A 24864-nucleotide genomic window follows, 5' to 3' on the forward strand; every position below is an offset into this window, starting at 1 on the left:
GGGGGGGTCCTTGCTCAGCGGGAAGCTTGCTTCTCCCTCTCCCACTCCCCCCTGCTTGTGTTCCCTCTTTCGTGGTCTCTTTCTCTGTCAAATAAATAAATAAAATCTTAAAAAGAACAAGAAGAAGAAGCAGCAGCAGCAGCAGCCAGCAGTCTGTTTGTTCTAGAACCAGAGATGGTAGGGGCTACCATCGGGGAGACCCAACTCCTATTTCGGTTTTCTCTCACAGCTACTGGCTCTGAGGGGATCTGGAGCTGGAGCCTCGGGGACTTTTGAGCCACCCCACCCCCCCCAGCACCGGGGCAGAACTCTCATTTCTTCCACAAAAAAATCACTGATTAGACATCCACTATGTCCTAGAACGTAGCTCAGAATAGTACAGACCCTTCAGGTGCTGCTTGCTTTGCTCACAGACCAGCAGAGAAGCCAACTGTCAAACAAAGAATTACAAGCGTGACAAAGGTTAAGAAACGGGGAAGCACGGGGAGCTTTGGGGAGTCTCCAACCCAGTCCAGGGACTCAAGGACTGTTTAAGGATGTGGTAGGAGTAGTTCTTGGGATAGAGTGACAGAGAGAGGGTGCATCCCAGCGAAGGGCTGGGCGTGACAGAGATGATCCTGGCATCTCTGAACATCTTTGAGGAATTGAAAGGCCGGGACAGACCGAGCTATAGAGGTAGCCGGCTGGAGGCCTGCTAGGGCAGCCTGGGTCAGCCCTTTAGCCTAAGGGCGCGCGGAGGGGCGCCTGGCGGGCTCAGCATCCAAGGCTTGATCTTGAGCCCCACGTTGGACTCTCTGAGTGTGGGGGTCCATCCCAGGACCCTGAGATCATGACCAGAGCTGAAACCAAGAGTCAGACACCTAACCAACTGCACCACTGAGGTGCCCCTAAAATCTTTTTTTTTTTAAGATTTTATTTATTTATTTGAGAGTGAGCACAAGCAGGGGGGGTAGCAACAGAGGGAGCCCAACACAGGGCTCCATCCCAGGACCCTGGGATTATGACCCAAGCCGAAGTCAGATGCTTAACCGACTGCACCACCCAGGCACCCCAAAATCTTTTTTTTTTTTTTAAAGGAGGTTAGAGCCTCAGAATAGCAGAGGATGAGGACTAGTAGAAGCTAAGTGAGGTCACAGAAGCCAAGAGCACTGAGGAATTCAGTGTTTTTGTGCAGCCCCGCAAGGAAGGGATTGACAAGGCCTTGGGCTGTGTGACAAGGCCAGTGGTGACCTTGGAGACAGTCATTTCTGTAGAATGAGGGGGCAGAAACCAGATTGGAGTGGGAGCTGTAACTGGAAGGGAAAGGAAATTTTGGTTTGTTTTTTTTTTTTAAATGGAGAGATTGGCGCACATTTAAATGCCAATGAACTTGTTTTGGAAAGAAGTTATCTCTCCCCTAGTTTTAGATAGCTGGAGGGACAAGGTCTCCTTTGTTTTCTGAAAGTTAGGAAGAAATACTTGGCCTTTGATCTCTCCAGCTCTCCTCTTCCCAACAGTTCTTCTCCAAGGTGGAAGTATCCAGGAGAGCCCCCATTTGGAGGGGCACTGAAGCCACTCCTGCCCAGGCTGCTGACTTCTGGAAGAACGAAGGGCTGCAGCCCTCCACCCCCACCCAGCTTCCTCTGGGGCCCCATGTCTCCACCTGCTGCTTCAGGTCCTCCACACACCTCTCCCCACCCGGGAAGTTGCAGGCCAGGTCCGTGTCTCCTTTATAGACAAAAGGGCACAAAAGTCATGCTGCAGCAGCTCCCAGCAGAAAGGGGCCATGTCACATGCTGCCTCTGGTCCTGAGAGCTAACCTGGGAGCTGTAGGGAGAAGCAGCTGGGAACTGGGATTCCCAGGGTACCTCTTCAATCCACAAGAAGTTGCTCCTAGACATGGGCCTACCCACTCCCCCAGGATTACAGCCCTCTCCCACACCCTCTTCCTGACCCTAGGGCCCCCACGTCTATGCCCTCTGCTTCCAATTGCAACAGGTGCCTCTCCCTCAACCATTTCTTCTTCCAACAAATATCTGAGCACTTACTATGTTCCAGACAGTGTACAGGTGCTGGATTGTAACCATGAATGAACATCCTGTCCTCCATTTATATATTCATTCATTCATTCATTCATTCATTCATTCATTCATGATTTTTAGAGAGGGAGAGAGAGTTGGGGAGGAGCAGAGGGAGAGGGAGAGAATCTTAAGCTGGCTCCACGCCCAGCATGGAGCCCTATATGGGGCTCAATCTCACAACCTTGAGATCATGACCTGAGCTAAAAATCCAGAGTCGGAGGCTTAACCAACTGAGCCACCCAGGTGTGCCCTGCCCTGCAATTAATACCTGAGATCTCTGCTCTGCCTTTCCCCAAGAAGACCCCTCAATCCTGTGAGGTCCCAGCCTCGCTGTCATGCCTTTACCAGTGGCTGCCAGATCTCAGGTTCACCTGCACAGTTCCGCAGGCAGGGAAGAGGTTCTCAGGAAGAGTTACCTGGGAAGGCAGGATGGAGAGGAGGGGTGGCCAGATCATTCCTGCCTGTCTTCCACTCTGCCTTACCATCACCATATGATAGTCCCAAGAAATAAGGACTCAGGGACACACACCAGCTCCAGACGGGGGAGGAGTGGGGCCTGGGGAAGTGCTGCCTGTCCCCTATTCCCATCACCCTGAGCACCACAGCCTCCTGATTCCTTTCAGTCTACCGCGGCCCTGGCATGGAAGCGCCCAAGTCAGCCTCCTTAGAGTCATAGGCCAGCTCTGCCCGCAGTGGGGCAGTGCGGTGGGACAGAGGCAGGTGGCACGGGTGGTGAAAGAATTCCCCCAAGGCAGAACAAAGGAGACAGAAGTTTATCTAGTGCACTGCAAGGGAGCAGTGGGCAGCCAAGGAGAGACTGTCTGCCAGGAGGGAAAGAGACCGGTGGGGTCTATAGCTAAGGGGAGGAGTGAGGATGTATAGGAACGTAGAGATTTTTCCTTTTTTGGTCCCTGTGCCTGGCTGTAAGTAGCCCATTGGTCAGCTAGGGCCTAAGGATATGTTGAGGTAGGTAGCCTGATGTTTGCATTCAGCTCGGTTGTCACCGTGGGCCCTGGACCTCATTCAGCTTTCCATTGCTTGAGCCTGTTGCCTAAAAGTGGCCTCTTCATTCCCCTCTGACAGATGGACAATGACAAATCTTTGGCCTTTGGGCAGAGGTCTCATTTTCAGCAGCTGCTTCATGCTGGACGGGGTGGGGGGGGGGGAAGAGGGGAGCATGCTGTCCTTACCTAAATTTGTTGGCCCATCAGGGATTCTGTGCAGTTAGGGACCAGAGCATGGTATTACATTAACGTGCTAATAGGTGATTTGAGTGAAACTCCTTGCTGTCCAGGTCCCGGGTCCTCCAATGGTACGGGCTGGAATCTTTGCTGAATCATCATCATTCATATGTGGAATGTTGGATTCTAGAAGAGACACATTTAACAAAGAGATTAAAGAGGGGGGACCAGTAACTAGATGCACAAGTATTGAGGCCAGGGGTCCTAAGGTAAGAAGCCAGGATAGCCACGACCAGGCTTCTTGCCAGGAAACCCATCTTTTGTGTTGCAAGGTCCCAAAGGGAGGAAGCCTGTTGAAATTAAATTATGGACATTTTCTTGTATTTGTGTTATAAAAAATGGTTCCATGGAGGGGCCATACCTCTTGATCTGGGAGTTTGCACCGGGGCCAGGAAACTTTACATAAAAAGATGAGACATTTTTCCTTAGGCCTTTGAGGGGATCCAATTTGTTCCAGTTTTTAAGAATACAGCCCAAGGGGGAGTCCAAAGGAATAGAAGAGTTTGTCCCATTGTGGGAAAGATCAGCTGCCCATTCTCAGAGGAGTGTCCCACTCAAGGGAATGGCTCGGCAACCAGCGGTCACAATTTCAGCTCCACTGACCTGAGAAAGGACCTTTTGCAGGGTGACTGACTCTAGCGGGGCAACCCAGCAAGGAGAAGGTCGCGGCAAATGGTAATTGGAATCCCTGTTGGGGTGTCCCCTGCAACAGGGAAAGCTGGACACTGGGTACAAACTGGGTCGGAAGAAGGAGGGGGAGGACTCACCACTCACACTTGGGAACATATTTTGCCCACAGATCAGGATAGAGGCTGGCCCTGCGGGAACAAAGGAAGAAAAGTGGGGCCCTTAAGAAGCAAGGCGGCTGAGAGGCAGCCCGCATCAGGAAAGGGTCCCAACTGAGTCCAGAATGTGTGTAGTTTCGGCCTGGACAAGCTGCTGCTGCCAGTGGAGCTGCATATTGGGAACAGAGGCCTCGGGAGGGACGGAGTGGGAGAGGGGAAGAAGGGGGTCCTTCACCCTTATAGGCAGGGACAGTCCAACCTGTTTAGTATTAGACCTTCAGACCACATTTGGGAGCCTCCCTGGCCAGAGATCTTCGGTTGTCTGAGGAATCCTAGGGTTAGACCACCCAAGGGCCAAAAAGAACGAAGAGGGACGGAAGGATTCCTCTGAAGGGCAGGAGGGGAAATCCCACACCCTTTTGGGCAAGGGTGGTCTGGCAGGTTCCTCCTTGGACTTCACCGAGGATTAGCCTCAGCCAGAGATTGTCAGTTCCCCACGGAGTACTAGAGTCAGTCCACTGAGGGAAAGCCCCAGAAATTCCTGGAGATTCTGAGGAGAGTCCTGGCATCGGCAGAGGGGCCCCATAAGGGCCACCAAATGTGGGGCGACCCAATCGGGTGGAGGCAGGTGGCAAAGGCAGTGAAAGAATTCCCCCAAGGCAGAACAAAGGAGACAGAAATTCACCTAGTGCACGGCAAGGGAGCAGCGGGCAGGACAGGAGAGACTGTCTGCCAGGAGGCGGGGGTGGGGGCTGTAGTTAAGCGGGGGAATGAGGAGGTGTGGGAACGTGTGGAAATTCCCTTTTTTGGTCCCTGTGCCTGGTTGTAAGTAGCCCATTGGTCAGCTACGGCCTGTGGGTATTTTGAGGAGGGTTGCCTTGTTGAACCTGTTTGTATTCAGCTCGCCACCGTGGGCCCTTTGCCTCGCTCAGCTTTCTATTGCTTGAGCCTATTGCCTAAAAGTGGCCTCTATACCCTAGGTAACCTTGCACTAGGATGCCACCTCCCTAAGCTTCGGTTCCTTCATGTGTAAAATGAGGATAATGATAGTACCTACCGTGGAGGTTCTTTGAAGTGTGAAATGAACTGCAGTATGAAAAATACTCAGTGCTGGGCATAGGGGGAGTTCATGTACTCAACAAGTCGTCATTAAGTGCCTCCTGTGTGCTAGGTACTGGGAACGTAGCAGTAAAAAAGCAAGTTCCTGCATTCATTGATCTTGCACTAAAATGGGGGTGGACATGGATAAACAATAATAAATAAATAAACAAAGTAAGCGAGGCCATCAAAGTGCTGTGAGAAGTGATGAAGCCCAACAAGTTGCTGGAGTGACAAGGAGGTGAGCAGCTATTTTTGTTTGGGGAGATCTCTCTGGGGAGGCTCTGAGCAGAGACCTGAATGATCTGAGGGAGGAAGGCAGGCAGGCCTCTAGTGGCACACAGTTCCAGGCAGGGGACCAGAAAGTGCAAAGACCCCAAGGCTGACATGTGGTGAGTCTGCAGGTGAGGCTGAAGCAGATCCGTGGTGGTGGTGATAGTGGTGGTTGTAGTGGGGGTTGTAGTGGAGGTTATAGTGGTGGGGATGGTGGTGGTGCTGGTTGTTGTGATGGTGTTGGTGTTGGTGGTTGTGGTGGTGGTGGTGGTGATGGTGGTGGTAGTGGTAGCTGTAGTGGTGGTGGTTGTAGTAGTGGTGGTGGTTGTGGTGGTGATTGTTGTGGTGGTGGTTGTAGTGGGGGTTATAGTGGTAGTGATAGTGGTGGTGATGGTGGTGGTGGATATGGTGGTGGTGGTTGTAGTGGTGGTTGTAATGGTGGTGGTGGCGGTTGTAGTGGTAGCTGTAGTGGTGGTGGCAGTTGTGGTGATGGTTGTGATGGTAGGGGTGGTTGTGGTGGTGGTGGTTGCGGCGGTGGTGGTGGTTGTGGTGGTGGTGGTGGTTGTGGCGGTGGTGGTTGTTGTTGTGATGGTGGTGGTGTTAGTGGCGGTTGTGGTGGTGGTGATGGTTGTGGTGGTGGTGGTGGTGGTGGTGGTTGTAGCAGTGGTAGTGGTGGTGATGGTGGTAGTGATGGTGGTAACTGTAGTGGTGGTGGTGGCAGAGGAGGAGGAAAGTGGTAGAGAGGAAGGTCACAGAGGAGCCAGAACTGTGGGGACCTGTCAGCCAGGGTGAGGACCCTGACTTTCCTCCTAGTAAGAAGAGAAGCCATAGAGGATCTTGAGCTGAGGCTGATATGAGTTTTAAAGGACTATTGCAAGGACAGGAGACTATGGGAAAACAAGGGTGGCAGCAGAAATTTGTTATGGAAAACCCAAGTTCAGCTGCCTGTCGTTTGAAAAGCCAATACTCAAGAGACAAGGTTTTCACTTTGTTCAGTTCTGTTTTGTTTTGTTTTGTTTAAGAGACAAGCTTTGATTGGAAGGGAATATGAGCTTTATTCACCTGGGGAGAAGACAGACTCTTGTCCAAAAATCAGTTCTGAGGTTTCTGCCTGGCCCAAAGAGTTTTAAAGAAATCTTAGGGCAGTTAATCTGTGAAAGGGGAGCACAGTGGTCTGTGACACTTCTTGATTGCGCGCACACGTGCACACTCAATAGTGCCAGCTACATACGTTATCTCAGTGCTCAGAGGTGGTGTGCTGGTGCCCGGGATGGGGGGGTGGTTGTGTCAGAGGGTTTAGTTCTGAGTCTTTCTAGGAAGCAATGCGCGAGCTGTAGATGTACAAAGAAAGGTTTAGTTCATCAATCACACGAGCTAAAGGTGCTTACTAAGAAAGACCATGAAGGGAGAGCCTGGGTGACACAGTCAGCTGGGTGTCCAACTCTTGGTTTTGGCTCAGGTCATGAGCTCCTAGGTCGTGGGATTGAGCCCAGAGTCCGGCTGTATCTCTGCACGGAGTCAGCTTCCTCTCTTCCTCTGCCTCTGCCTTTCCTGCTCCTGCTCTGGCACTCTCTCTCTCTCTCAAATAAACAAATAAATCTTAAAAAAAAAAAAAAAAAGACTAGTGAATTGCCTGGAGAGGCCAAGACAGAGGCTTCAGAATCACCAAATTAAGGGCGCCTGGGCGGCTCAGTTGGTTAAGTGTCTGCCTTTGGCTCAGGTCATGATCCCAGGGTCCAAAGGGCTCTCTGCTCAGTAGGGAGTCTGCTTCTCCCTCTCGCGCTCTCCCCCGTCTCCCCAGCCCTGCTCGTGCTCTCTCTTTCTCTCCCAAATAAAGTCTTAAAAAAGAGAATCACCAACTTAGAAGGATATTATAGTAGTCCAGACAACAGATGATGGTGGACTGGACTAGTTGTAAAGGTGAAGAGAAGCGATTGGGATAATAATTATCTCCAGACCAGAGGGCACGGCCCTCACTGTCTGACACCCACCTGACCAAGCACTTACCGGGGTGGCCATGTGGCACTGGTATCTTCAGCTGAGGTTGATCGTGTTGGCAGCAGTCACGTCCCTAGGAGCCATGTGCCCTCCTGCAGGGTGAGTAGAGGTGGAGGGTGGTGAGGCAATGCCACGAAGCATGCCAGAAGCCTCTAGGTACCTGCAGAGAGGAGTCAGTCCAAGGTCTTTCCAGGGTTAAGGGTAAAAACACAATACGCTGCACTTCTGGCCACAGGGTCCAATTACTTTGACACCTAAGATGCTGAAAACTACAGTAGAGCACATGAGACCCGAGCTTGCGCCCTCTGGCCTCTCGGAGCTGACCCCGGGAACGCCTCCGTCCATACCGTGGGGAGCTGAAGGCATTGCTACAACCCTCCCCCGGGAAGAGAGTTACCAAGCGCCAGCCAGCTCTGACAAGCCGGTGAGCTCCATTCTGATCTAGGGGCCAGAGTTCACAGTTCGCGGTTTACAATTTGGCTCATTCAGACAGGGGCAAAGGCTTTCAGGTCCTCTCATCCCACCTATTCCGGGTTCCTTTTAAAAAAAAAATTTTTTTTTAACGTTAATTTCAGTGTAGTCTTTTCTTTTTTTTAAGATTTTATTTACTTATTTGTCAGAGAGAGAGCACAAAGCAGGGGAAGGCCACAGGCAGAGGGAGAGGGAGAAATGGAGTCCCCACTGAGCAGGGAGCCTGATGTGGGGCTCTATCCCAAGATGCTGGGATCATGATCTGAGCCCAAAGCAGATGCTTGACCAAATGAGACACCCAGGCATCCATGTATTGTTTGAATTCTTAATAAGACAATATATTGCATTTCTTATTTATTTATTTATTTATTTATAGCACATCAAAAAAATTTTCTTACAATTTTTGAAAACCAGAAAATCTATTGTACGCACCTGCCCTAATTATGCTCTAACCAAACCACCCAAAGTTTTCTGTGTATTCCTTCTGCATAAGTTACTTTTCAATTTTCGATGTTAGGTTTTATCTTAATGACTTCAGGCTTCTCAAACACACAGGCAACACTCAAAGCCTATTAGCACTTCCTTAGGTCAAACCAGAAGATGGAAGTATAATGAAGTCATTCAAATGCAAACTACGGGATTCGTCACAAATTACTGGTATCCAGTAGAAAAGATACCAAAAAAAAGACCTTATAATATCATAGAGTATCAAAATATTATACAGTTTGCCCTAACATAGAGCAGCTTTCCAAACTGCTGCAAAGTGATTCTAAAACCACTAGCAACAAGAAACAGTACAAGACTGGGGCGCCTGGGTGGCTCAGGGCGTGATCCCAGAGTCCTGGGATTGAGCCCGCATAGGGCTCCCTGCTCCACTGGGAGCCTGCTTCTTCCTCTCCCACTCCCCCTGCTTGTGTTCCCTCTTTCCCGGCTGTCTCTCTCTCTGTCAAATAAAAAAAAAGAAAAAGAAAAAGAAAAACAGTACAAGAATAAAGTTTATGTTTACATTGGCTCCACATCATAATTATTCTCCGTGCTAGTATCTTCGGAAAGATCTTTGTGATACAGGCAATAATGACAGAGACATCTAAATCTTCCCACTCTTGATTCACCCTCCTCAGTTTCCTTCTGCTGTAGATCGTTTTGAAGCTTTCTGGGACCCCGGGTTGAGGTAGCGCTGGTGCTGAATCAATCGAATCATCCTTGCCATCCTTTCTTTCTGAGCAGTTAGCAAAGTCCTTACTCCAGCCCTCCTTCCACTGCGGCCGAGAATGCGGTCAAGGAGCCCCTGTGGCTTCTTCTCTCTGTCCTGCTGTTGGGATGGATATTCTGGTAGAGGGGAAGGCAATTTGATACTAGGGTCGAGAGTCAGTTTACCAAGGTTCTTTGTTCATCCTTCGGATAGTTTGAGAGGCACCTGAGCCTTCTTGGGAATTCTCTTCGCTGGGCATCTGGGATGATCCCAGGGCCCAGGTTGGGTAAAGCTGCTTTGGCGAATCCACTGAAAGCCTAGTGACAGACTGAAACTCCTCCTAGACCATCGGGTTCCAGTGGAAGGTGATGCTCAAGGCTCAACTTGCTGGGAAGAAGCCTGGAAAGAACTCTGTAGCCCAGAAAGAGCGAGAAAAACCCAAACTCCAACAAAGTGTGGTGTGGCAAGAGAAAGGACAAACCTCTGCATTTGCAATTTAAAAAGCAAAAAGAAAGGGGTGCCTGGCTGGCTCAGTTGGTGGAACATGAGACTCTCAGTGTCATTAAGTTCGAGCCCCACATTGGGCATAGAGATTACTTAAAAACAAACAAACAAACACATACACAAAAAAAGGAAAAAGAAATAAAACTTAAGGAAATTATTATATTTTGTGAAATGACTACCGCACGTTAGTTAACACCCATCACCGCACGTAGTCACACATTTTTTTCTTACGATGAGAACTTTTAAGGGTTACTCCTTAAAAGCAACTTTCAAATACACAATACAGTATTGTTAACTGTAGTCACCGTGTTGTTTATCACACACTCAGAAGCTACCCGTCTTATAATGGGAAGTTTTTACCTTTGCCCACCTTCATCCATTTTCCCCACTCCCCCAAAATAAGATTATTCATTTATTTTAAAGATTTTATGTATTTATTTTGTCAGAGAGAGAGAAAGAGAGAGAGAGAGAGAACAAGCAGGGGGAGTGGCAGGCAGAGGGAGATGCAGGCTCCCCCCTGAGCAGGGAGCCCCATGTGGAGCTCAATCCCAGGACCCCAGGATCATGAACTGAGCCGAAGTCAGATGCTTAACCGACTGAGCCACCCAGGCATCCCCCAAAATAAGATTTTTTAAAACAACAATGTGGCCTCACCAGGGTTGCTGTAAATAAACTGGGAGCGTGTGTGTGTGTGTGTGTGTGTGTGTGTGTGTGTGTGTGTGTGTAGGGACGGTACTGTGCACTGGGGTTCTGAGCGCCTCTTTCTCCCTGGCTCTCTGCCAGCTGAGGAGGAGAGGGGTCACTCGCCTGACTGAAGCACTTGTCCTCTGGTGGTGTAGGAGATGTCACTGGTGTCCTCCAGGCAGCAGTTGGTGTTGGGGGGAGGTATGGGCAGAGGCTGTGAGCAGAGAGCTGGAGAGTCTGGCTGTGAGGACAGGAGCCCCCAGTGCTCCCCTCAATTATCCCCGATCAGTCTAAACTGGCCTGCCTGGTGGCACTGCTTACCTCTGGCCTAAGGATGGCAGAGAGCCACCTGCCTCAGGGGTACATGTGCCAAGGCCTGGAAGAAGACAGGACTTACTGTGGCCAGTGCGGTAGTGGTAGTAACCAAACTCTCGCAGAGAATCGTGTTCAGCTGGTAGTTGCTCATTCTGTTTCCCACTGCAAAGCCCTGAAAGCAGAAGAGCAAATAAATGCTGAGAAGCGTCCTCCTGGCGGTGACGTGGTCATGGCTAGCCTCAGTGGAGCGCCCCCTGTGTGCCGGGCCTGCTCTAAGCCCTTTACTCCCGCTGTCTCCGTTATCCACCACGACCCTGGGAAGCAGGGACTACTGTGTGCACTGCCCTTGTACAGATGGGGAAACTGAGACACTGAGAGACTAAAGAGCTTGCTCAAGGCCGCACAGCCAGTCAGTGGCAGAGTCAGGATTCAAACCCAGGTCGGTGCCATGTCCAGGCCTACACGATTAGCCACCTGACTATACTGCCTCCCGAAGGATTAACACTGAACGACCTTCAGAATCTCAGAGCTGCTGACACCTTTCAGATTAGCCTTATTTACAGATGGGGAAACCTGTGCGAAACTGAATGAAGGAAACTTCATTTAAAATGGAGTCAAGAGGGGGCATCTGGGTGGCTCAGTTGGTTAAGAGCCTGGCTCTTGTCTCAGCTCAGGTCATGATCTCAGGGTCGTGAGATCAATCCCTGTGTCAGGCTCCATGCTGGGCGTGGAGCCTGCTTAAGATTCTCTCTCTCCCTCTGCCCCTCCCCCACCTCTCTCTCTCTAAAAACAAAACAAAAACCTAAAAAAGAAATTAGATAAGATGCAATCAGAAGGCCAGAAAGGGGAGCTCTCATACCCTCCTCAATTGTAGACCCCCCACAGGAAGACGAGCACCCCGCATTCTCAACAGGAGGCAGTCTACACTTGAGAACCCAGGCAGGAAAAAGAAAGATTTTCTTCTTCTCTAGCAACAGTCCAGCCAATGAGAGACTGTCACAACACAGCCAATGAGAAGCCAAGACACTTCATAACTCCCAGTTTACTCCAATGGACTTTCAGTTTACAACAGCCTTTCCCAGCTCTCCACCTTCCTCTGGAAAAGGCCATTCGTCTCCCTCATTCTCCCCACTTGCCTCTGGTTTTGCCATTAGCTTGCTTGTTCTGAATTAAAATTCTCTGCTCTTCCCAAATGAATCCATCTTGCTGGCAAAATAACCGACAGTTTTATCATTAAGGTTAACAAAGGGTCGGGGGGGTAAGGATGAAGGTCCGAGATTAAGCTTTATCCTCTGAGTATATCCCAATCTTTCCATCTTTCCATTGATCTCCATGTCAGTGCTCTCGTTTTAGTCCATATGTCACTGTCACCTCTGTCTGGACCACTGCAACAAGCCAACCTTTGAGGTAAACCCTGTTTTTGTTTAAACTAAGCTCTATGCCGAATGTGGGGCTTGAACTCCTGACCCTGAGATCAAGCATCACATTCTCTATTGACTGAGCCAGCCAGGCGCCCCTTGAAGCAAACCCTTTTATTTAAAAAATTTTGGAGGGGGAACACCTGGCTGGCTCAGTCAGTTAAGCATTTGCCTTCGGCTTAGGTCATGATCCCAGGGTCCTGGGATCAAGCCCCATGACTGGCTCCTTGCTCAGCAGGAAGCCTGCTTCTCCATCTCCCTCTGCTACTCCCCCAGCTTGTGCACACTCTCTCTCTGTGTCAAAAAACACAAAACACAAAAAACAAAAGACATTCCTATTACCCAGGAAACTCCAAGCGATTCAGGAGCTCTGTGTCAAGAATCAGGGTAAAAGAACAAATATTAGAACAAAAGATGTTTCTAGGGCCCTTATCACTTAGGTAATTACAAAGATTTTAGGAGCTTTCTCCCAGGAATTGGGGGCAGAGACCAATATACATATTTTCTATTATTTATCAAGTCGTACTATTATCAAAGAATGGAGGGGGGGCAGGCAGTCTCTGTTACAACAAATATTGTATTATATGGATAAGGAAATCAAGGCTCAAACCAAATCAAGGCTCAGTAACTGCCTTTGTCCTCATAATAAGCAGCAGAGCTAGAATTCAAACATGGCTTACAGTAGACATTCCATTTTTACCTCCCTTGCTTAAAAATAATTTTAAGTTAAAAAAAAATCAAACTAATCATGCATCTAGTTTTTAAAATCCAGTGGAACTAAGACTTATATCAAACGCTAGTTGTCCTTTGTCCCAATTCTGCCCACCTCTACCAAGTCCCGTTCTCCCACATTCATCTCTCTCTTTTTTTTTAAAGATTTTATTTATTTATTTGACAGAGAGAGAGACAGTCAGCGAGAGAGGGAACACAAGCAGGGGGAGGGGGAGTGGGAGAGGAAGAAGCAGGCTCCCAGCGGAGGAACCTGATGTGGGGCTTGATCCCAGAACGCTGGGATCACACCCTGAGCCGAAGACAGATGCTTAAGGACTGCGCCACCCAAGCACCCCCCACATTCATCTCTTTTAAGCTGTTTCTATGGCAGTTATCTCACTATTTTATTTTTAAAAATATTTTGATTGATTGATTGATTGATTGTAATCTCTGTGCCTAGCATGGGGCTTAAACTCATGGCCCTGAGATTAAGAGTCACATGCTCTACCGACTGAGTCAGCCAGAGGCCCCTAATCTAAGTATTTTATTGCATGTTATTATTTTTTTTAAGATTTTAAGTAATTTCTACACCCAATGTGGGGCTTGAAGTTATAGCTCCGAGATCAAGTGTTGAATGTGCCACCAACTGAGCGAACCAGATGACACCCTTATCTTAGTGTTTTAAAAAAGTGTACTTATACTTCTATTTCTTGATTTAAAAATTAAAAGCAGGGGCGCCTGGGTGGCTCAGTCGTTAAGTGTCTGCCTTTGGCTCAGGGCGTGATCCCAGAGTCCTGGGATCGAGCCTCTCTTTGGGCTCCCTGCTCTGCTGGGAGCCTGCTTCTTCCTCTCCCACTCCCCCTGCTTGTGTTCCTTCTCTCACTGGCTGTATCTCTCTCTGTCAAATAAATAAATAAAATCTTTAAAAAAAATTAAATGCAGTAACTATTGACTAATGATTTAGCTTTCTTACACCTGCACCTTGAAGTCCCTTCCTCCCTTCTTATTTAATTTTTTAAAAATGATTCATTTATTTATTTGAGAGGGAGTGGGAGTGTGGAGAGGGTCAGAGGGAGAGGGAGAGAATCCCAAGTGGACTTCAAGCTCAGTGCAGAGCCTGATGTGGGGCCTAATCCCACCACCCTGAGATCATGACCTAAGCCAAAACCAAGAGGCAGCTGTTCAACCAAATGAGCCACCCAGGTGCCCCAATTTAATTATCTTTTAAAGTTTTATTTATTTATTTTAAGTAATCTCTATACGCACTGTTGGGCTTGAACATCATGAACTTATGGCCCTGAGATCAAGAGTAGCATGCTTTACCAACTGAGTCGGTCAAGCGCCTCTCTTCTTTTGATTTTTTAATTAGCTATCATACTTTAAATTTTTAGGTGCTATCTTTTATTTTGCTCATTCTTTTCTTTTTTTAAGATTTTATTTATTTATTTAGAGAGCAAGTGCATGGGTGGGGGGAGGGGCAGAAGGCAAGGGGAAGAGAGACTCCCAAGCAGACTCCTTGCTAAGTACAGAGCCTAACGTGGGGGTTGAACTCACAACTGTGAGACCATGGCCCAGCCAAAACCAGGAGTTTCACACTCAACCAACTGGGCCACCCAGGTACCTCTAAAGAACTTCTTTCAATACTTCTTTCAAGGCAAATCTACTGGCAACAAATTCCTTCAATTTTTGTTTGTCTAAGAAAGTCTATTTCTCCTTTTCTTTTCTTAAGTGGGCTCCACACCCAGTGTGGAGCCCATTGTGGAGTTCGAACTCACAACCCTGAGATCAGGACTTGAACCAAGACCAAGAGTAGGACACTTGACTGACTGAGCCACCCAGGCATCCCTCTCCTTCATCTCTGAAGGATAATTTCACAGGGTACAGAATTCTAGGTTGGTGGGGTTTTTTTCTTTCAATATTTAAAATATTTTACTCTGCTCTCTTCTTGCTTGTATGGTGTCTGAGAAGAAGTCAGATGTAGTTTTTTTTTTTTTTAAGACTTCATTTATTTATTTGAGAGAGAGAGAGAGGGAGGCAGAGCACAAAGGGAGAGGGAGAAACAGACTCCCTGCCAAGTGGAGAGCCTGATGTGGGGCTTGATCCCAGGATTCCGAGACCATGACCCAAGCCAAAGGCAGATGCTTAACTGACTGAGCCACCCAGGCACCCCTCAAATGTAGTTCTTATCTTCGCTTCTCTGTAGATGTTCTCCCCACCTCCCCCCACACCTGCCCCCAGCTCTTTCAGGATGTTTAAATTTATCTTTGACTTTTTGTATTTTGAAAATGATATGACTAGGTGTCATTTTTTCTTAAAGTAATCTTCACACCCAATGTGAGGCTCAAACTCACAACCCTGACATCAAGAATCCTATGTTCTACCAACTGAGCCAGCCAGGTGCCCCTAGGTGTCATATTTTTTGGCATTCATGCTAATTGGTGTTCTCTGACCTTCCTGGATCTGTGGTTTGGTGTGTGACATTAATTTAGGGGGAATTCTCAGTCATTATTTTTTCAAGAAAAATTTTTTCTGTTCCTTTCTGTCTTCTTCTGGTACTCCCATGATGTGTACGATAGTCCCTTACAGTTCTTGGATTTTCTTTTCTGTTTTTGTTTTGTTTTTAGTCTTTTTTTCTATTTACTGTTCAGTTTTGGAGGTTTCCATTGAGAAATCCTAAAGCTCAGAGTCTTTCCTCAGCTGTTTCCAATCTACTCATAGCCCATCAAAGTCATTCTTCATCTCTCTTACAGTGTTTTTGATCTCTTGCATTTCTTATCGTTTCTTAGAATTTCCATCTCTCTGTGTGCATTGTCCATGTATTCTTGCATGCTGTTTACTTTATCCACCAGAGCTCTTGTAGCCTATTGATCATCGTTTTAAATTCCTTGTCTAGGGGCGCCTGGCTGGCTCAGTCAGTTAAGCACGTCTTCGGCTCAGGTCATGATCCCAGAGTCCTGGGATGGAGCCCTACATCAGGCTCCCGGCTAGGTGGGGAGTCTGCTTCTCTCTCTGCCCCTCCCCCCACTGGTGCTCGCTCTCGCTCTCTCTCTCAAATAAATAAATAAAATCTTAAAAAAAATAAATTCCTTGTCTGTTAATTCTGTCATCCTTGCCATATCTGACTGTATTTTTGGCCTCTAGTATGTCTCATAATTTTTTCTTGATAACTGGACATAACGGACTGGGTAAAAAGAACTGCTGTAAACAGGCTTTTTCATAAAAGAGTGGCAAGGTGTTGGAGGAAGGGAAGCATTCTGTAGTCCTATGACTAAACCGCAGTCTTCAGTGATTGTGTGTGCCCCTGGACCGTGAACCTCGCACATGCTTCTCATTTCTCCCTCCAGTCTTCTCTAGATGGGACAGGGCAGGTAGAGTGGGCCAGACCCCTGTATTTCCTTTGCTGCACATGGAAAGCTAGAGCTGGCTGGAGTTGGGTGTTCCCCTTCCTTAGTCAGTGAGGCTCTGATAAAAATCCCAGCAGCTTTGGCCCTGGTGGTTAAATTTTAAGTTTCCCCTGAGGGCAGATCTTAAAGAACAGAATGCTCTGGGATGTTTCAAAATGGTTTCTTCTTCTCCTGCCTCCTGGAAACTTGAGGTGATTTTTCTGATGTTTACTATGAGAACCTATAGAGCTCCAGGAGGCAAAATGCACCAAGGTGGGCCCCCTCCCACGACTGGGTCCCCCTGTTTTTCTCGCTCAGATGTGTGCCCATTGAGCCTCCGGTAATTCATCAGTTACAGCTCTGGGGTCCCTACCCTGCAGCCGGTTCCTGGAGAGCTTTCTGCCTGTGGGCTTCTGCCTTTTACTTGCCTGTCACTCCCCAGTTTTTTTTTTGGGGGGGGGCAGGTGTGTGCCCTGTAATCTGATCTTACGGATCTAAGAAGAGTTGTCGGCTTTGCATTTTGTTCAGCTTTTTACTTGTTAGGATGGAGTGGCCTCTTCCAAGCTTCTTACATGCTGGACTGGAAACACATCAATTTCATTTTTAATGGGAATGACTGAAAGAATCTTGTGCCTGTTCCCTCCCAGGAAACACAAAGTGTTCCTTCTCAGGACAGTGTGTCTGCCTTCTTCCTGGCTACAGTGTCTCTGGCCTTCTTCATACCTACTGAAATTTTTTTCATTGTATCACAGCAATGAATTACCAAGTCTGGATTTGGAAGAGCCAGTCTACATCTAGCACAGGTACCTACCCAATTGGTTTCTGTGATTATTTGATTGGCCTGATTCCCCCAACAGACTGGAGGGCAGAATCTAGAGATGGTCCTGCCCCCAATATCTGGGCATCACTCAGGGTTCTAGGCAGCAGGCAAATCACCGGGAGCCTAAGGGACTCAGACACCAGGAGGCTCAGCTTTCGTAAGAAGAAACACACAAAGCTGACCTCTATTGACCAAAAGAAGAAACAGCAGTAACTCTCCTTCCAGTACAGGGAAACGATCAACAACATAATCCCGGCCAGTTTCCAGGCACTTCACCTATGTGATCACGCCACTTGTCTTGGGATTTACAATATTGACGTCTATAAGGTGGGCACCACCACTCCCACTTCAGAGCTGAGAAAAGCGGGGTTGAGACGTGAACTGACTCCCTCAGTTTCTGCAGGTAAAAGCACTGCTAAAACCCTCCCCAGGTCCATTGGAGGCCAACGCTTGCTCTGTCCACCAGTCCCCTGCTACTCAAAGTGCGGTCCAAGGACCAGAGCACGGGCAACATGGGCAGTATTAGCAATACAGACTTCACGGGATGCCTGGGTGGTTCAGTTGGGGAGGTGTCCGACTCCTGGTTTTGGCTCACGTCATGATCTCAGGGTCGTGAGACGGAGCCCACGTAAGGCTCTGTGTTCAGCAGGGAGTCTGCTTGGGATTCTCTCTCCCCCCTTTCCTGTTGCCACCCCCCCAATAAATAAATAAATAAACCTTAAAAAAAAACATTAATACAGACTTCAGGCCCCATCTACTGAATCAGAATTTGTATCCTAAGGAGATAAACATTCTGTCTGCACCATAAAGCTTGAGGAGCACCCTGACTCCCAGGAAGCAGTAGGGAATCCCAGTTTGTCTTCTTGAGGAGACGCTGAGTTCTCCTATTTATTCTGTGAATGTGGATTTCCGGCTACAAAGCACTTCCGTTCATTTTTCACTACTGTCTTTACCTTGTCTCCCTTTTCCCCTGGGAGGTGAATAAGGTCAGTGATTATCCTTCTGACTTTAGAGAAGCCGGGAGGGGGGAAGCAATCTGCCTGGAGCTACTGGTCAGCAGGCATCCCAGCTCTTGACATGGATTGGTTGGGAGGACGATCCAAGGGTTCCAAGATCTGGTGTTGGCACCAGCAAGGGGGGGAATGTAGGTTCCCGAGCTTGCCTTCAGGGGTCAGAAAGCATGAGGCTGGCTCTGAGAGAGCCTTCTGCCCACTTGTTCATCCATGAAGGAGGAGTGCGGTCTGACTCCAACTTTACAACTTGTGTGTCCCTGAGCAAACTACGGGACAATCTCTCTTAGCCTTCTCTTCAGAGCTAGGATGAGGATCAGAAGAGGATGATGCGGGGCACCTGGGTGGCTCAGTCGGTTAAGCTTCTGCCTTCAGCTCAGGTCATGATCCCAAAGTCCTGGAATCGAGCCTGGGTCGGGCTCCCCACTCAGCAGGGAGTCTGCTTCTCCCTCTGCCTCTCCTCTCTGTCACTATCTCTGCCTCTCTCTCTCAAATAAATAAAATCTTAAAAAAAAAAAAGAAAGAAAGAAAAAGAGCATGATGCAGGTGGAGCGCCAGCACAAGGCCGGAACTGACAAAAGGTCTTCGCTATTCACTCATTCGCTCTACAGCTACAGGGCAGGGCTTACTTCGTGCCAGGCTCTGGGCTAAGACGCCAGATGGATAAAAGTGTTAAAAAGAAAACCACAGGCCCAAGGTGGAGTCATTTGCCCCTGGGATAGCAACATGAGACTTCAATGCAGTTTCAGCCTCCCCCAGAAATGTCTTAACTGATTAGCCAGGAATTTTCTGGTCAGCACCACGGAGGCAATCGGTCACCTGGGCCCTCTCCATCCCCCAAAGGAAGACGAAGTAATCCACTTAAGATCCCCTGCCCTTCCCTTTAAGGGAAGGTGACTTTGCCTGAAGCAATCCTTTCTTTTCTTTTGCTAATAAAACCACATTGTCCCACTCCCCTTCCCCTAAAAACCTTCCATTTGCACCACTCCTTGGGGCATCTCTGTACTTGCTACATAGGATACTGCGGGATTCACGATCTGCCTAGTAAAGCCTATCTGATCTTCAAATTTACCCAGTTGAATTTTTTTTTTTTTTTTTTTTTTTTTTTGAGAGAGAGAGGGAATGGGGAGGGGCAGATGGAGAGGGAGAACATCCTAAGCAGGCTCCGTGCTGAACACAGAGCTAGGACATGGGGCTCCATCTCACAGCCCTGAGATCACGACCTGAGCTGAAATCACGTGGGACACTTAACTGACTGAGCCACCCAGGCGCCCCTGAATTTTGTTTTTGAACAGGAGATATGCCCTTGCCCCCATGGAGATTACAGTGTAACAGGGGATATATGACCAAGTGCTTACAAGCATGATGAACAAAACAGGGAATGTCTTAAGTGTAATGAATGAATGGTATTCACGGCTGTTTGCCTTAGCACAGGTGTAACCCTTCCTTCTTTCTGTTCACTCAGAGAAAGTGAGAACAAGCTTCAAGCTCTGGTCTCCAAAGTCCCGTGGGAAGCGTGGCCCAAAGCTGTCTCACCCCTCCAAGCCCTTCAAAAGTTCTAGGCCACTTCAGAAGTATTCTCTCCCTGGAGAGCCCCCACTCCCACCAGGAGGGAAAGGGAGCGTGGTGGAAGATGAGCTGGTTAGACTTTACCCTACGGGCAAGTCTCATCCCTGCTGCTCTCCCACACCTGGGTGATACTCCACAGACAATAGCCACTTTTCAGTTCTTCAAATACCAAGTACCAAACACCAAATTCTTCCCCACAGGGCTTCTGCGCATGCATTCCCATGGCCTGGAAAGGTTTCCCCACCTCTCTTCATTTTGTTTATTCCTACTCATCATTCAGGGGCCAGCTTAAATGTCACTTCCTCCAGGAAGACTTTCCTGACTCTCCAGACATGCTTGAGGCCCTCCCAAAGAGAACATTCTATATATTCTCTTCTTGGCACATACCACAACTTGCAAGTGTGTACTTGTGTGACCACTTGCTCAGCATCAGTCTTACCCAGTAGCCCGAGAGTGGAGCTACTGTCTGTTTTGCTGAGTATCTTCCTGCCAGCCCTGAGTGGTGCTTAGCTCCACAACCAGGACAGCCAAGGCCTGCTCAACACATGTCTCTGAAGGGATGAGGGTGGTAGTTCAGGAGTTTGAAGCTCATCCCAGAACGTGAGGTCAGCGTGAAGTCAGCAAGACATGCAGCAGACAGGCCGGTCTGAAGCCATAGGGTGTGGGGAAGACACGAGGTGGACTTGAGCCAAGGCAGAGGCAGCGAGACGGGAGACCGGGGCAAATCCCCAGGTTGGCAGGGAAGGGCTGATGGGATGAGGAACCAAGGGGAGGCATCAAGAACCACTTGCACGTTCTCATCTTGGTAAAGGGAGCATGGTAGTACTCCTGCCTGAGAAAGGGGTCAAAGTCGATAAGGCCAAAAGTCCTTGCCACGACCCTCCCCTCCCAGCCTATCTCCGTCCTGTCAGGGGCCTGGACTCTGTCCCCAGCACCAGACGGAGGCCACACAGCTCAGCGGCACAGCCTCTTTTTATTAAACCATCCTCCCTGGTACGAATGTGCGCAAGTAGAAAGGAAGCGGTAAAATACCCTGGCGGGGGGGCAGGGCAGGGGCTCCTGAGGTTAGGCCAGGTGGCCAGATTCCAGCTCCTTTTCCTTCTGTGTGATGACTCCCCTCACATCCCCCATCCCTCGGCTGAAATCCAACATCAGGAGCCTATGTAGCCCTGCTGACTGGACCGTCCTAACCTTGGCAGGGATGGGTGCTGGAAGGGCCTGGGGCCGTGCAGGGGCTGAGAGAAAACAGCAGTGTGGGTCTGGCCCAGGGGCTCAGGGTGGGGGGATGGGAGGAAAGGTGGTCATCCTGTCTGGGAACTGAGCAGAAGCCTATCTGGCTGCCAGCCAGCCTCTGCTTCTGTGATCTCATCGCCCTGAGTGGTGGGCTGCTGTGTGGGGGTCCCCCGCTCACCCTTGCTACAGAGGTTTAGGACAGGAGGGGCCGAGGAAATGCTGGGAGTTCCAGGTGGAGGAAGCCCGATTCAATGCCTGGGACTGGTCAAAGTGAAGAGCCAAAGAGGGAAAAATGGGAATGCAGACCAGGAGAGTGTCCCTCCTCACCCCACCTGGGGCACAATCCATGTGTGACCTCAGTGTGACTGACAGGCCGCTGAGGCCAGGCCTGGTGGATCCCTGGAGTGGCGGAAACTGACAAGAGGTTTGGCACACCCCCTACTACCCCTAGGCTTACATGAGCAGGAGAGACTGAGCTAGAAAAATGGGGTAGGGGGTGAAGAAACCACGCAGGGAGGGAGCAGACAAGATCTGGACCGGAAGGGATACTTCCAGACTGGCGTGACTACACTCGAATGTTGCCTAGTCAGTGACAATGCAGCCACTCTTCTTCTCTGTGGGCTATCCCGCTAGGGCTGACAGGGAAGAAGTGACTGGAGGGCAGGCAGAAGAGAAGCAGTCATTGAAAGAGAAGGTATCAGAGAGGCTCACCTTGACCCTGACTAGCCCAGCCTGAATGGGTTTGGAAGGTTCCCAGCCTTCTCTATCACTCGCCCTGTGCCTCTGAAACGAGGGGCCCACCTGAAATCAGAGAGAGAAAAGCAGACATCCTGCCAAGGGAAAAGCTAACTGAGGAGGACTCACAGCACCGTGGCAGCACGGCGCGGCCCCGGCCTCTGGTTCGGAGCCGGGCTGGCACCATTTGTAAACATTAGACTTGATGATGTCTGGCGATGGAGGAAGATAGGGATGCCTGGACCCTCAGGTTTGGGGAAAGAGGCCCCAGGATGGGGTGGACAAGGCATGATTCTATCTACCTCTGTGCATCTGTATGACTTTTGTGCTACCTTTGGAAGTTGCCAGATCCCAGAGAAGCCACTGCGGGCCAAGCGGCTGACAATCTGGAGCAGGGGCTGAGTCCCGGGGTAGTGAGCGCAGCTCCTGCTCGGGACAGGCTGCTCTGTGGAGGATGGCGGTGGCCCTTTGCCCGCACTCCTTCTCCAAAGGAGAATCAGGCTGGGTTCTTTTTTTTGGAGGTGTTCCGACCCCCTTCACCCATGTTCTTCAGGCATGGAGAAGGGAGAGTTGGAGGACAGGGATGGTTCTTCCGTGACACAAGACCTCCTCCCCCCATCCTCACCCTGCTGGGACTGGAGAGCAGGAGGGGAGCCGGGTTTGAGCTGTCCAGAGGTGTGAGGACTGATTTCACTCCAGAACTGTCCCTGCAAAAGGATGTCCTGACGTCATCCCATCAGTAAAGGGGAATGATGCTGGACTCAGGGTGGCCCCACAGCTCGAAGGGATGGGTTCCTGGGTCCAGTGGCAAAGGCCATGTGTTGCCTGGGAGGCAGTGGTTATGCCAAGAGATCCACAAAGATGGCGTTGGCTGTGGTCTGGCCGAAGATGAAGGCTCCCAGGGTGACCAAGAGGACACCATAACTGACCAGCGCCCACCAGCTGTAGGGCAGAGGGAGAGAGGGGCCTCATCAGTCAACCCACCCTTGACTTTGCAGACTTTATATAAATGTATGTATCAGTTAATTATTGTAATTACTTATACCACTTCGCCCGTGGGTAGAGCACGTCCTACTTCTAAATGACTTTTCATACAAAGGTATGTGGGGCCAGGTGTATGATCCCTAGACCATGGGCCAGGAGATCAAGACCTAATGGGATTCACTGACTGGTCACAACAAGCCAAGGGCAGAACCAGGATTAGAATGCATGTGTCCTGATGGAAACATGTTCAAGAAAAAGCAGTTCACATGGAGTGTGATCCACTCCATTCACACACACAAAAAAGCAGACATCTGCAAATCTACGTATCAAAAATAGCAACAGGGCATTGAGATTAAGGGTGATTTTAATTTTCTTCTTTAGACTTATATTTTTAAAGTTTTCTATAATGAATATTACTCCCACAATTTTTTTAAAAAAAGCTTGCAACCTGTTTTCAACCTCTGTACTATTCAAAGAAACGTGGATATTAAAACAATGTCATGTTTTTCATCTATCAAACTAACAGAAATTTAAAAGGCTGTTCCATACAGTACTGGCAGGGCTGTGGAGAGGGGGACACTCTCACTCTCTGTTACTAGGACTCTGACTGGTACTGTTTCTAGAGGGAAATTTGAACCCATGTGCAAAAGTAAAAACGAGCATGTCCCATGATCCAGCAATTTCCTTCTAAGAATTGATCCTATCAAGATCCTCAAAACAGGTGTGCCAAGATGTCCATGTATAAGAGTATTCATGCATTCATAAGAGAGAACACTCTGCAGCCCTCAAAAAAGGGAAGAAGTGGACGGATCTTCTTGTGCTGACATAGAGATCTCCAAGACACATGGTTAAGTGAAAGCAAGCAAGCTGTAGAAACGTCTGGCATGAAGCCATTTTTGGGAAGCCCAAACTAGACACAGAGCCTCACAGGCTTGTGCATACACATAGTGCATACACATACATGCTTCATGCACACAGAGCTCTCTCAGGAGGAGGGACTGGTGGGGAGTGGGCTGCAGGGGCAAGAGGGCCTTCCGCGTTTTTCTGTGAAGTCCTTCAGTAGCATTGGAGCTGTTACAACCAGCACGTACCACCCATTTAAAAAGGGAGTTAGACAACTCCTATGTTTTTCAAGTACACAAGTCTCTTGATCTCTGTTTTTAGCCCCTCATGCCCCCACCAGACCATCCCTCATCCAGCACTTCCGTGACATGACCGGCGGGGTGTCCTGCCTTACCTGGCCGGCTTGACTTCTTCCATCTCAGAGAGTTTGGCTTGAATGAGGCACAGCCCTGGAAGAGAAGAGGTGGCCCCCAGAGCTCAGGTGGGCTCCTTCACTCAGGCCCACCCTCCCCCTTTACCAAGAGGTCGTGGCGGTGAGTGGAGAAAGGCCTGTGTGTACTCTTCCAGATACTGCGTCTCCGCCCCTACGCCACACACAGCGGGAGGCCAGCACCTGACAGGCACCCCCCTGGTGACAGGCACCCCCCTGAGCTGCACGTGAGCCTCAGAGCTCACGAGGTGGCAGCGGAAGGTGATTCAGCAGCAGCCCCCACCTCACCCAGGACCCTTCCCAGTGTCCTTCTGAGCCAGTGTGAGCCGCCACTGCTCCAAGCAACATGGCAAGGGCTTTCAAGCTGGTCTCCCGGGAGGAATAAGCTGGGTACAGGCAGAACTCATGGGCACATGGGCCCAGTTCCCCGGGGATCTGGCAGCAGACTCGTGTCTGAAGTCTCCCGACCTCTGCATCGGGGTGCTGCCACCAGACTCCATCACCCTCTGCGCTATCATGGGCAGAACAGGCCCGAGCCCTCACCGTCAGGCAGCAACAGATGTGTGAACGAAGTTAAGAGTGCAGGCTGTGCACCCAGGCAGACCTGGGTCAGAAAAGCTGCTACTCAATAGCTGAGTCTGTTAACTTCCTCCCATCTCCTCATCATCAAAGTGGAGATACCATCTGTACCTTCTTTTCAGGAGGGGCAGGGGTTAGCACAGAGCCTGAGGGGGATGGTTGATAAACACCCGCAGGACAGCAAGGGAGGAGCTGAGCCCGAAGACCCTGGGAGCCAGTGCTGCGGGGGTGCTGGGGGTCCCCACCTGGGAAGACAAAGATGAAGCAGGCGGCCAGGCCTCCAATGACCGAGATGACCTTGCCGATGTCAGGGATGAAGAGCGCCAGCAGCAGGGTGAGCAGGAACCAGACGAGGGTCTGCAGCACGCGCCGCCGCCGCTCCCGCCCCACGTCCTCCTCCACCGGCATCCCCTGGTAGCGCAGCCACAGGCCTTCGACCACCGCCCTGCCCACAAAGACAGTAGTTCAGAGGCCCCCGCTCCAGTTCCCGGAGCCAGACCTCTGAGTAGGTAGACGGGGGGGGGGGGG

General features: G+C 49.6%; 1 protein-coding gene and 1 long non-coding RNA gene across 2 annotated transcripts in view; both read right to left on the bottom strand.

Annotated features, from left to right (window-relative positions):
- The window catches only part of LOC103673745, an 8652-nt gene extending 1453 nt beyond the window's left edge, over nt 1–7199 (bottom strand). Inside the window, exons 1-3 of the long non-coding RNA XR_571449.2 lie at nt 6846–7199; nt 4069–4119; nt 3251–3427 (exon numbers count right to left, since the gene is read on the bottom strand). This is a non-coding gene — a long non-coding RNA (uncharacterized LOC103673745). The remainder of the gene's footprint in view (nt 1–3250; nt 3428–4068; nt 4120–6845) is intronic.
- A 13287-nt stretch (nt 7200–20486) lies between these two features.
- The window catches only part of SLC38A7 (solute carrier family 38 member 7), a 12045-nt gene continuing 7667 nt past the window's right edge, over nt 20487–24864 (bottom strand). The window contains exons 10-12 of the mRNA XM_040633389.1: nt 24582–24781; nt 23722–23776; nt 20487–22442 (exon numbers count right to left, since the gene is read on the bottom strand). Of these exons, the coding sequence (XP_040489323.1) occupies nt 22340–22442; nt 23722–23776; nt 24582–24781 (358 nt within the window). The 3' untranslated portion in view covers nt 20487–22339. The remainder of the gene's footprint in view (nt 22443–23721; nt 23777–24581; nt 24782–24864) is intronic.

The sequence above is a fragment of the Ursus maritimus genome, unplaced genomic scaffold (assembly GCF_017311325.1).
Source record: "Ursus maritimus isolate PB19 unplaced genomic scaffold, ASM1731132v1 scaffold_19, whole genome shotgun sequence".
NCBI classification, from domain to species: Eukaryota; Metazoa; Chordata; class Mammalia; order Carnivora; family Ursidae; genus Ursus; species Ursus maritimus.